At 34.0% G+C, this 12,827-nt stretch overlaps 2 protein-coding genes across 3 annotated transcripts; one reads left to right on the forward strand and one right to left on the reverse strand.

Moving 5' to 3' along the window:
- Position 1: 1 nt before the first annotated feature.
- LOC123682607 (kelch-like protein 18) lies at positions 2-9,518 on the reverse strand. The gene is made up of 9 exons (XM_045621339.1): positions 9,221-9,518; positions 8,897-9,168; positions 8,623-8,811; positions 8,088-8,255; positions 7,902-8,035; positions 7,627-7,849; positions 4,953-5,231; positions 833-940; positions 2-780 (listed from the first exon to the last, which is right to left on the reverse strand). The coding sequence occupies exons 1-9, from the start codon at positions 9,374-9,376 to the stop codon at positions 570-572; spliced, it is 1,740 nt and encodes a 579-aa protein (XP_045477295.1). The 5' UTR covers positions 9,377-9,518; the 3' UTR covers positions 2-569.
- A 1,614-nt stretch (positions 9,519-11,132) lies between these two features.
- LOC123682608 (enoyl-CoA hydratase domain-containing protein 3, mitochondrial) lies at positions 11,133-12,645 on the forward strand. Of its 2 annotated transcripts, XM_045621340.1 has the most exons (6): positions 11,135-11,430; positions 11,571-11,674; positions 11,726-11,861; positions 11,914-12,104; positions 12,160-12,406; positions 12,460-12,645. In XM_045621340.1, the coding sequence occupies exons 1-6, from the start codon at positions 11,389-11,391 to the stop codon at positions 12,595-12,597; spliced, it is 858 nt and encodes a 285-aa protein (XP_045477296.1). In that variant the 5' UTR covers positions 11,135-11,388; the 3' UTR covers positions 12,598-12,645. The 2 variants fall into 2 exon arrangements, with proteins under 2 accessions (XP_045477297.1, XP_045477296.1); XM_045621341.1 differs by lacking the exon at positions 11,571-11,674 and having other exon boundaries at positions 11,133-11,430.
- The last annotated feature ends 182 nt before the right edge of the window (positions 12,646-12,827 follow it).

The following is a 12,827-nucleotide window of genomic DNA, read 5'->3' on the forward strand; positions in this document are numbered from 1 at the left end:
AGTTGATAAAGGTTTTTAAAATTTGAGATTAAGATTTCCTAAGGAAGACTACATATAAACAAATATGTATGTTTTTAAGTTCTCGGAGACAGAACCCTGAATAATACATAAAACCACTGAATTTCATAAATATAACAGCGTTGTTACCTATACAGTTTTAAATTATCACAATAAAAACAGATTATCACATCGATGCCCAGGTTATCTACCAGACTAGACTAATCGTCGATTCTTTCACATTAAAATACTGATTTGGATTTATTTCGAACATAATAACTTTCAAAATAAAGCTAGATCATTAACGTTCAAGAATGAATTTAATAAAAGAGCTAAACTATGTACAGAATTAAAAAATACCAAACTTTTACGGATGTTACAATAAGACTTATTGTGAGCAATTGTCATCCCTTTACGAATTCGACAAATTTGGGAATTATTAATTTTCAAGCAGAGAAAAAATTCCGAGTCATTCAAAAAATGAAATTATTGATAAATTTGCCTTGAAATATCCGTAGTTTTCACCACATGAAATTTGAACTTGGTATACGTTACGCAGATCCTCCGGTCATTTATGGCACAGCTATTACCCCTACTCCAACTCCCCCTTCGTGGGCAATCATTTCAGGAGCGAAACTCCAAGTATCAGTCTTTGGATCGTAAACTTCCACGCTAATAAGATTGGATATACCGTCATACCCACCAACAGCCCATAATTTACATGCGTTAGCTGCTAGAGCTACTCTACTTCTTTGATATTTCATTGAGGCAATGAAAGTCCATCTAAAATAATTTACATTAAAATTTAGTATTCGAATTACTTTTTGCCACTTACTTGTTAGTTCCTGGATCGTATCGTTCCACTGTCCTCAAAAATGAACTTCCATCGTAGCCCCCACAGGCGTAAATTTTACCGCCCATAACAGCAACCCCCAAACGACACCTGAAATAATGAATAAAAAATTGGTGAGTAGCACTCAGGAGCTTTGGAAGCTATACAGGGTAATTCAAGGCGATGGCCTATTAGACGTTTAAGAAAAACTAATCTTGATTTTATTATTATTATTATTATAAAAAGATACTGAGATGAGACCATATGGCCTATAAATCTCATACAAAAAATAAAAAAAAACACTTTAGGAGATAAATGTAACAAACAAAAAAAACATTCTAAGCAAAAATGAAGTCTAGTCTGTTTTTGAACGAATTCACACTCTCCGGTAAAGAATTCCACCTACCGAATACCCGATTCGGCAGGAATCTCTCGCACGTGTACGAAACACCTCGTGATATAACTTATACCGGTGGCCCCGGAGATGATTTTCGTTCATCATAAAGATGTCAGCGAGATCACCACCAATAAAATTGTTTAAGATGCGATAAGTCACAATCAAGTCACCCCGGACACGACGGTCATGAAAACTACTCAACCGGAACATCTGCAGTCTTTTAGGGATGTGTCGTGATGTTAGATAGTAAAAGAAACTGGGCTCTGTAATTGCACTCTCTTAGATGCACCAATTATTATTTCTTGAAAATGTTATGGAATTTTTTTAACTATATATATATAACCCAACTTTGTAAAGTTGATCAAAATGAATATTTTTCGGGAACAAAATATATTAATTAGGGTTAATATCAGTTTAAGGGATTTCAGATCTTTTGTGTTTATTTGGTTGGAATAGATACAGGTAATGATCATTAGGTAGTTTTCGTTAAAATTAATAATTCAAGACCTCGTGAATTTAGTGTTCTGTACAATGTACATTCATGCTTTACTTCTACTTCTTCATTAGTCATTTAAATATTCCAAAATCATCAATTTGAACGGGGAATATATATTTGATTTTGAAATTTTTTCGAAAGGTCCATAATCATCTAATGAACCAGATATCAATTTATTATATTCTGCCATTTCAGTAACTTATAACTTTATGATAATGGATAATCTCCTTTATGTTTATGATTATGTCTCAAAAAAATCATTATCTCAAATTCACGATCCGATTAAAAACATCCGACTAACAAATACAAAGCTGATATTAACTTAACATTCTTTAAAAAGAAAAAAACAAAGAACGAAAGAACTAGATCTACGGATCTTTGAATCATGCGCAAATCCTACATGATTCGATGTGAGCTAGTGAGGTGAAAAGAACCATTGGGTCAATTGAACGGGTCTTTTGAACCGGGTCGTCTCAGCCATGGATCTGGTTCGACCCGGTTCGTCGAAATTGAACGAACCACACATCCCTACAGTCTCTCCTCGTAAGATGGTCGAACTCGCCCAAAAGGAATCCTGGTTGCAGAGCACTGTATTCTCTCCAAACGTTGTTGATCACAAATCAGGTGAGGAGACCACGTGGGGCCGGCGTGATAGAGAATTGGTCGGATGTAGGTTATATAAAGCTGCCGGCAGTGACAATCGAACATCTTGGAAACATACGCCGTATCAGGTACAACATCTTACTGGCTCTAGAGACTAAATTACCCACATGGGCAGACCAGGAGAGATCCTCTGTAATGATGACACCAAGGTCATTATGCTGCCTGCATGACTCCAGAACACGGCCATCAAAAAAGTATTGATGCCTCGGGTTGTATCTACCAAAATGAAGGACCTTGCATTTATCCACGTTTAGAGGGAGGAGCCATTGGTGACACCACCCATCCAACCGCACCAGGTCACCTCGAAGGACATCAGAAAAGCGCGCATCATAAAATAATTCGATATCGTCTGCGTATTGAGAACAGAAAGCCGAAAGTAAGTGTGGGAGATCTGAAACGTGAATCAGAAAAAGATGCGGCCCAAACCAGATCCCTGAGGGACTCCACTAATTACCGCCCTTACATCCGAAAAAGAATCACCCACTCTAACCGAAAAATACCTGCCAGGGATGAACGAACGGAGCCAAAATGTGTGTGCTGAAAATATTCATGTTGGGGTTTTGAAACGTTCAACAGACTGAACAATTGTCAATATTCTATGAATTTTCGCTACACTACAGCCTTCGCTGGTAGCGAATTTATCTTACGCTACTTTTTGGTAACATGTTGAGTAACTGACATTAGTGACAGTGATTTTGGTAAATTTAAATTTCAAATATAGCAATAATGCTACCGATTTTTTGCTGAAAGCGCCCAATGATCTTTCACCCTTAAATTTTTTCAGATCTCTACAACTTATGGATAAGCCGGAAACAGACTATTACTTTCTTATTTCAAATGGCACACCCAGCGTAGTATTGCATCATTAGATAGCTTATTTGATGACAATTTCAGCGATATGTCGTAACTTGGGTAAAAGCTCAACGGTATAATTTGAATATCTTGAGATTTGAGTTGTCCAAGTTTATGATCTTGTCATGAATATCCTGTACATTTTTGGTCTAAACCGCAGTCTTATAATTCTACGTATTTGCAGAATCGAAAATTTAAAAGGTTTTTTCGAAGAGAACTTTTACTGCAGGTATATTAAAAAAAATGTGATTCCTTTTCGCCAACCTGTTTTTTACCCAAGTTGGCAGATTGCTGAAATTGTCATCAAATAAGCTATCTGATGTTGCAATAATATATATATACAGGGTGTCCCAAACTCGATGGCCTATTAGACGTTTCTGGAAAACTATTCATAATTTTGAGCTGAAAATTTGCGTATTGGGGTTTGAGACAATGATCTTTCTCCCTAAAATATTTTCAGATCTCTACAACTTCCGGTTATACCGGAAACAGACTACTACTTCCTTATTTCAAATGGCACACCGAGTATATTATTGCATCATTAAATAGCTTCTTTGATGGCAATTTTGGCAATATGCCATACCTTGGGTAAAAATTCAACGGTTCATGAGTTATTGGGATTCTTATGACAAAAAAGGTGGCGATGAGGACTCACATTTTTTTAAATATTTCAGCAGAAAAAGCCTTTTTCGACAAAAATTTGTTTTGTTTCAATTACGCAAATACGAAGTATTATAAGACTGTTTTCGGCTTGGACCAAAAATGTACAGGGTGTTTATAAGAGGATCATGAACTTAGTTATAGGGTTTGCTGAAGTAACCCTCACTATTTTTGTACGTAGAATCGAATGAAATAATAAAAAATATAGGTTCTAATTTGAAAATCTTGAGTTTTGATGAATTTGAGTTGTCCAAGTTCATGATCCTCTTATAAACACCCTGTACATTTTTGGTCCAAGCCGAAAACAGTCTTATAATTTTTTTTTTCGAAAAAGGCTTTTCGCTGAAATATTCAAAAAAATGTGAGTCCTCATCGCCACCTTTTTATTCATAAGAATCCCAAGAACTCATGAACCGTTGAATTTTTACCCAAGGTATGGCAAATTGACGAAATTGCCATCAAAAAAGCTATCTAATGATGCAATAATATACTGGGTGTGCCATTTGAAATAAGGAAGTTGTAGTCTGTTTCCAGTATAACCGGAAGATGTAGAGATCTGAAAATATTTTAGGGAGAAAGAGCATTGCCTCAAACCACAATATGCAAATTTTCAGCTCAAAATTATGATTACTTTTCCAGAAACGTCTAATAGGCCATCGAGTTTGGGACACCCTGTATATCTGAAATAAGAAAGTAGCAGTACAGATCTGAAAATATTTTGGGGAGAAAGGTCATTCTCTTAAACATCAATATGCAAATTTTCGAAACAAAATTATGATTAGTTTTTCATAAACGAATTCTCCCTGTATTTGAAGACCAAATGAAAGAAAATGAAAAGAAATAAATTTCTTCAACATGGGACAAAAAACTGAGAAATTTTCCTGGATATTCTAAAGACTAATCAAAATTATAATATTTAAAGTAATAACAAGAAATCAGGATTATATCATTTAACCTGTGGTTCCTTCTGATATATATGTATTTGCTGGCCAAACATGAAGATCAATAAACTCAAATAGTTTATCATATCTGAAGAACTATATAATGTAGCTCACCTTTTTTTGAGCATTGAAGCAACTTCAGTCCAAGTATTATTGTTTGGGTCAAACCTTTCCACAGAATCAAATATCGATAGCCCATCATGGCCTCCTAAAGCATAGATATAGCCCTGGCATGCAATAACAGCACTTGCACTTCTTGATTTATTCATTGGGGTCAAGGAACACCAAGTGTTGGTACTTGGATGATACATCTCAACAGAACTCAAAGAAGTGACACCGTCATATCCTCCACAGACATATATTAAATCTCCCAAAGCGGCTGCAGCTAAAGCACTAAAAAATGTATTACATATGTGTTACATAAACTCAGAAAACACATTCATGGTTTTAACCTTCAAAGCTGAGTTAGCGATAGACTGGTTTCATTAATTTTAGCCTTCAACTGATTGGTCAGTGTGATGTTCATCAGAGCAGCATAATGCTATTATCACACTTGTGACAACAAATGATATAAAACAAAATTATTTTCCACAAATTTGTGAGAATTAATTACGTTTTATCAAATTAAATAATGAAGTTTTCTTCCCATTGGTGGCAAAAAACTAGATATCTCATAATGAATAAATTATTATTATATCTCATACATTTTTTTTACCATTCCTGTTGTGTCGCATCAGCGCATACAATATCAATGCTAATGGCTTTTTATTTATTCTATTTTTCATTTATTTATTTCTCACTCCTAATCAGCATTCGATGAAGTATCCCCTGTTTTCATTTGGTTGTCACCAATGTTGGGCTGTGTGTAGGATGCATAGAATACCTGGTGTGTTTACTGATTCGATTTTGTTTCAGACTTTTTGAGAGACCCAACTGTTGCTTTGGTGTTCTGCTTCACCAGAGTTCTGTAAGGGGGCGCTCTTAAAAAATTTTCGAATTTCCGCTTTCTGCCAGGTGCCGTTTGAAAAGGAAATACTGATTTTAGACACTGCAAACATTCACAATAAATTACAATTCAGTTCATATCGAATTTTTACTCAAATGAATGGAATATAATGACAGACCATAGAATATAAAATATTATTGTTCTATACTCAAAGTTCACGACAAGAGCGTAGAAATGGGGGGATACTGGAGGTAATTACACGGTGTTCCTAAATTGGAGATACAAATGAAAATGACAGATTTCCGGATCATTTTAAGGAAAAAAGTCCTATAATATGAGTCCCCAAACATTTTGTTTTGAGATACATGTGTTAAAGTTCAAGTTTTTTTCTCGTATAACCTTCCCTTCACAAGATATTTAATTTGAATTGGCCATAGATATTCCAGTTTAAAGTTTTCACCATGTGATATGCTAATTTTGAATGCAAATCTACAGGGTGATATTTTTCTGGAAGAATGCCTGCTTCCTTCCTCCAAAACCATATTTTGGTGAATGGCTGTTAGTTTAGAAAAATTATAGAAAAAAACTCTGGTCCAGTACTACACTTTTTGGTTTGTTATAGCTTTGTCATATCTGCTATTGATTTAGAGAAAAAATCTCCAGTAATCCTCAGGAAAATCCAAATTATTATAAGGATCCAGCTAGTAAGCTCTAATGAATGCATTAATTATAAGTTTTGGTATTTATTTACCCAATCTGTAGCGAAGATTAATAAATATTTGATAAACTGATATAAGCATCACAAAAAGTACGACACACTAGAAACAACCTGTATATTGAAAGCAAAGCGTTTGTGTGCTCATATTCATGAATCTTTTTTTTCTCAAAATTATCCAAGTAATTTCTCATTTTCCTTTGTAACTCTTATTTGAGAACAACCAGTATAAGGTAAGAACAACCGAATTAGTAATAAAAAAAATTATTTCGAGTAATTTGGTTCAAACTTCGTTATCAAACTTCTTTTTTAAACATTACAGATATGAGTAAAAGTTGTCGTCAAAAATTTTTTTTTCGATTATCCCCCCCCCCAAGAAAAAAAAAAGATCTACGCCCTTGGTTCACGAGAGCCGAGAGAAATGTCAAATATAATCCCTCGAAAAGTCGAAATCAAGCAGGTATAAATCTGAAAATCTCCTGTTTTGTCTGAAAGTTTTACAGGTATAAGTAGACACACCAGATTTTCTATGCATCTCAGCTGTGTGTGAGATGTCTAAAACATTGGGCCAGCTCACTTACTCTTGAAAAACCTTAAGATTAAGACTTTTGAAGGGAGCAGCATCCTTGGATTTTATGGCTATTGGCCCCTTTTTACTTGATTTCTTCATCGTTTATTATGGCGCTCTCGTCGTTTCTTTGTCAAAGTTGTTCTGTGGTTAGATCAAAAGTTGATCAACTTTTGACAGAACAAATGAAAATTTTGAAATGATGCTGTTGATTGGTCAATTCTTTGTATAGCACCACCTTAAGGAAGAAAAGGGACCCATGCCAAGCGAGTCCCCAGAATTATCTTTAACAAAATCTAATCAGTGAACTCACCAGTATTTTAGACATCTTATCTATGTGGAACTGATCAGCTCCAAAAGAAGAGAAACTAGTGACTAGTTTCTCTACTAGTCTATCGCTACTCACCTTCGATGGCATCACATTTCCCTGTGCTTAACCTAGATTCTGCTAGTTTGATCTTCTTATTCATCATTACCGTTGCTTTATTGTTAAAGTGTGATCCTTCATTGTTGTATGATTTATATACAGATAGATACAAAATAATTATTAATAATTTACCTCCTTTTGCACTGCATCGGTGCCACTATGGACCACTCCTTCTTTACAGCATCATACATTTCTACACTGGAAAGTCTGTCTTTACCATTATAACCTCCAAATGCGTAGAGACAACACTTCAATACTGCAACCCCCAATCTTGACCTGAGCATTGTCATTGAAGGTGCCAATTGCCATTGGTTGGTATTTGGATCAAAAAATTCAACATCATTCAAAGAATCTCCTAAAAATGTAGTTTAAAATAACAGGCAACAATTTATCATTTCAAACATTACCATGTCGATTGAGTCCACCAACAACAAAAATGTAACCAACAATATCAGAAACTCTTGGTTTAGTTCTAAAACTTTGCATAAGTGATCTCCTTTCCGGTATTAAATGGAATGTTCTGGCTTCGTCCATAAGATCCCTTCAATTAGAAATATGTATTTATAATTTTTTTCTCTAATTATTCAACTTACCGGCATTGAAAAGAAAATCTAATAAGTTCTTCTGATGCAACCCTGTCAGTTAAATAAAGAGGTGAAAGGAGAGGTAAACGTACTAGTGCCAATAATTCTGGTAAAAACTCTTTTCTATTATCTCTATATTTTACCCAACGCATACAAGCCTCGAAAACTTGTTCTTCACTGAAATGTTCCAATATAATTATGAACCATTCAATATGATTTTAAAATAGAGGGTGTTTTTTAGAGGTTTTCAGTTTTTGAATTGGCAACTGTTTCTAGTGATAGTTAATTTAACAGTTGCCTCATGATTTGTAGTCAGTACATTTTGCCAATTCACCATGAAAAGTCTTACTTACATCGATCAATGCTTGCAAATTGTGCAAATTTATTATGAAAGTCATAGTATGGATCCTAGCGAGTTATTCTGAAAACCATGGAACATTTACGAGCTATGGACACTCTAGTGGATAATGAGCATTCACAAGGGTGTCATTCAGTGCACACTATTCAAATTCTCTAAAAAACACCCTTTATATTTAATATATACCTTTCAACTCTAAGATCATTTTTCTTCAGCAACTTCTTCACTTCTGCAACTGGTAAATTCAAAAATTCTTCATTTTGTGATACTTCATGAAAATATGTTTCAACATATTTATCAACAGATTCAGCTAATGAATTACATCCTAAGGAATCAGCAAAATCCCTGAATCCCAATGCATTCTGAGGATGTAACCTAAATATAAAGACACATCCATCAAATTTACAGTCATAATTGATAAAATTCTTGTTGTAATGTAATTGACTGTTGACTCACTCACCTTTGAAGCAAGTAATTTGCACATGCATCTCTTACTTTAGTTAACTGAAGAAAAGAAGCACCTATCATAATACTCTGCACATTAGTTGGATCTAAAATAACTTTTCCAGAATATGCAAAATTTATGAGGGCTTCTAATGCTATAGGATCAATACATTGCATCTCAATCTCCCTGCTTCTGGATTCAATCATATCATTTGTGAACATAGCATGAAAATATGGAATTGTTGATGCAAGGACAATTCGATGGGCACTAAAAGATTGTCCCTCCACCTGAAATGTTTTTAAGTAGAGATAAATCGAGATTATAATTCCAATACCGTACCTTCAAGACGACATCACACAAACGTCCCTGTCTTCTTATCTCCTCCATGCAGGGAAAAGCAGAAGGAAATAAATCGTTTTGTTGAAAAACCAAATTTTGATTATTCATGGAAATGATGTATCTTGGAATGTCTGGTCCCTCTTCACAATCCATCATTTTTTCCCCAGAAAAACGTTTTCAATGTATTGAAACTATATCCTGTTACTAAATAAAATATATTATTTAATTTGTATTGTTTTAATAAACAAACATATCATTGTCCACTGTGGCCTCTGGCCAACTGTCAGTTGACTCTCATCAACGCCAAATCTAATAAAACCACAGATTATATAAGATTTTTTTATCTGTGGAGAACTCTGTTGAGTTCACTGATGAACAAAAACCATTGATTTTCTATAATATTTTTGTCTTTTCCAACTAAAAGATGATCTAAAATGATATAATATAAAAATGTATATCGGTAAACATGTCGATATAAACTTGAAGACTCACGGCCGGATTGTTCAAAAGAATTGAAAAATTCCAGGCTTTTTAGCCATGAGATCATCATGAACCAATAATAATCATTTTACTTCTCTTTAAATCGACACGTCAGTAAAAAATCAGACCCCTTTACGGTAAATGAGTTCATTATCCCTTTCAAGATGAGTACCTCTATTGTACTACGAATCGTCTTTGTCCGAGGTTTATTATTTTCATTTATGTATCCGCTTTCTCGGAATCGGCTACCGTTTTTTTTTGGTTTTTTTGTATCATTCTCGTCACAAAATTTCAATATGTAATTATCGAAAAATTGTCTGAGCTGTGTTGTACAATTTATTGTGTTTCATTCAAATTGCAATTTTTTTGTGGAGGCATCAGTTTTGAATTGACTATATCTACAGGTGTCCCTAAATTGGAAGTACAAATGAAAATGACAGATTTGTCGGATCCTTTCAAGAAAAAAGTCCTATATATGTCCTTTGTTTTTGAGATACATCAGGTGTTAATGTTCAAGTTTTTCTCTCATAGCATCTCCCCTTCACAAAGATATTTAACTTGAATTGGCATAGATATTCCAATTTAAAGTTTTCATCATGTCATATGCTAATTTTGAATGCAAATTTACAGGGTGATATTTTTTCTGGAAGGGTGTCCGCTTCTTTCCTCCAGAATTATTTCTTTGTGAACCACGTACTCTCTAGTTGTTTAGAAAAATTTAAAAAGAAACTCTGATTCAGTACTATACTTTTAGCTTTGTTTTTGGGCCATTTTATTTTTAAAATTATCCAAGAAGAATTTTCATTAAGATAAGAACAATCGAATTGATAATAAAAAATAATTATTTCGAGTAATGGTTCAAACTTCGTTATCAAACCTCTTTTTCTCACATTATAGATATGAGTAAACAATGTTGTCAAAAAATGTATTTTCGATTACCCCCCCAAGAAAAAAAAGATCTACGCCCTTGTTTTTAGGTCGTAGACTCGATGCTAGATTTCCCGATATGTTTGGCGGTTCTCTCCTGAATCCTGATGCGGTATTTATACCCTCTCCACAGGAGGAGGCATATTTTTTTATTCGTAATAAGATTTGATTTTGGTTGTTTTCATCTGCTATAATTTTCGAACATACAATGAAACGGTGTAGGAATAGAATCTCAAAATTTGTTTTGTAAGCAGTAAAAGGATTGTTTTAACAGTCTGGCAACGATATTTTGCAAAATTTAGGGGCGGCATTTCAAATCAAAATCAAATCAACAAAACTCCATATGGTTCCGAATGAGAATGTAATTTAGTCAGAAACAACAGGAAGGAATACAGACAAATTTAAATTAAAAGCATTCTTTCTGTTTGATGAACTTTCTCGATTTTGTTTCCGGTTTTGGTGCGTTTAAGGAATAATTTTTATTTTAAATTCTCCAATCAGAATGTTGATTCCTCAGAGGAATGATTTTGACCCTATTTTCTTCATTCGACGATACATTTTCTTATAAAAACAATTTTCATGAACAAAGAATAATATGTAATAATGACTGCTTCTCTTAATTATTATCTTAGCCCGATCCTGACTATAACAATAATAATCCATTTCAAATAAATATCGCAATGATAACCTCAATAATTGGAATTTACAACTAGAGTAGAATACTAAAACTTTCCAAAAGTTTTGTTCTTTTGTAGTTCAATATGAATCGGCTAAATTTTTTCTTCAAGAATTCAACCAAACAGGTAATTGACGGAATTTATTGAATTCCTTTTATCCACTTTCATTTTGGATTCTGAGTACATAGGTATTTATTGTTTCCATGTTGGATACCTATATTTTCAAATAGTTACCTGTCCTGCAAGAAGTAATATTTATTTCGTAGATCATTTTCAAAAATTCCAGTTTCTCTACTTCAACAAATAAACCCCTTCTAGTAGAATTCAATGATGGTGTGAAGACTATCACTCTATCTCAACAGAAAACTCGGTGAGGAATATTTTTTTACTAACAAAATGATCGTTGAATGTTTTTTTTTAGAAATGCTCTTTCCATAAATATGATGAACAATCTCATTGATACTATAACAGAAGATAAGGACAATCCTGACTTGAGAGTTATCGTGATAGGATCTGAAGGAAAAGTTTTTTCAGCAGGTCACAATCTCAAAGAACTGGTAACATTTTTCTGGTCACATTGAAATGAAATGTTGAATGTCTCCTTTTTAGTCGAGTGAAAATGAAATTGATACTCATAAAAAAGTATTCAATTTGGCTTTCGAACTCATGAATGCTATCATAGATTCTCCAGTTCCAGTCATAGCTAAGGTTAATGGGGTAGCAGCTGCGGCAGGATGTCAACTTGTTGCTCAATGTGATATATCCATTTGTTCTAAAGAAAGTTCGTTTTTAACTCCTGGGTAAATCAAGATAATGAAGTTTCTTCTTCGAAGACATAGTTTTATTTGATTCTAGAGTGAATTTTGGAATCTTTTGTTCAACTCCCGGTGTAGCATTATCCAGAACATTACACAAAAGTACAGCATTGAAAATGCTTCTAACTGGAAGATCAATATCAGCTGAAGAAGCAAAAACTGCTGGCCTAATCACTGAAATTTGCAACGAGGATGACCTGAATAAGACGGTGGCTTCTTATTGTGAAGATATAAAAAATAAGAGTAGGGAAGTTATAGCACTGGGAAAAAGATTTTATTACAAACAGGTTCGAAAATTCTGTCTTTTCTTGTTTCTATGAGTAACATACTTCTTCATCAGCTCAATTTAGGTGTAAAAGAAGCGTATAAGACTGGAGGAGATATAATGGTGGAAAATTTACAACTGAAAGATGGCAAAGAGGGCGTGCACAGTTTTATTGAGAAAAGGAAAGCAAGATGGACTCATGGCACCAATTAAACATCCAAATGGGTAAAATTATTTTTTGATTAAAAATATTTTGGGATACGATTTCTTTAATTTTTTCATTACCCAACATTTTTCAAGAAATTTTCAAATCCCCACTCTCCTAAGCCTCTGTGAGACGTCTCAAAAGCTCAGAGCTTGTGAGAGTCAGGAGAAATGGTTATATTTCATGTAGGCTTCGTTACTATGTGCCATCGTCACTTCAGGTGCACTACTGTTAATAT

This window comes from Harmonia axyridis, chromosome 6 (assembly GCF_914767665.1).
Source record: "Harmonia axyridis chromosome 6, icHarAxyr1.1, whole genome shotgun sequence".
In the NCBI taxonomy this organism is placed as follows: domain Eukaryota; kingdom Metazoa; phylum Arthropoda; class Insecta; order Coleoptera; family Coccinellidae; genus Harmonia; species Harmonia axyridis.

Bases quoted from the DNA above. Each gene is read 5' to 3' on its own strand.
- LOC123682608 (XM_045621340.1), top strand. From the start codon at position 11,389: ATGAATCGGCTAAATTTTTTCTTCAAGAATTCAACCAAACAG. The intron at 11,862-11,913 runs GTAACATTTTTC...TCTCCTTTTTAG, and splicing joins GTCACAATCTCAAAGAACTG to TCGAGTGAAAATGAAATTGA. The intron at 12,105-12,159 runs GTAAATCAAGAT...ATTTGATTCTAG, and splicing joins AGTTCGTTTTTAACTCCTGG to AGTGAATTTTGGAATCTTTT.
- LOC123682607 (XM_045621339.1), bottom strand. From the start codon at position 9,376: ATGATGGATTGTGAAGAGGGACCAGACATTCCAAGATACATCATTTCC. The intron at 7,850-7,901 runs GTAATGTTTGAA...CTACATTTTTAG, and splicing joins TGGTGGACTCAATCGACATG to GAGATTCTTTGAATGATGTT. The intron at 781-832 runs GTAAGTGGCAAA...AAATTATTTTAG, and splicing joins TACGATCCAGGAACTAACAA to ATGGACTTTCATTGCCTCAA.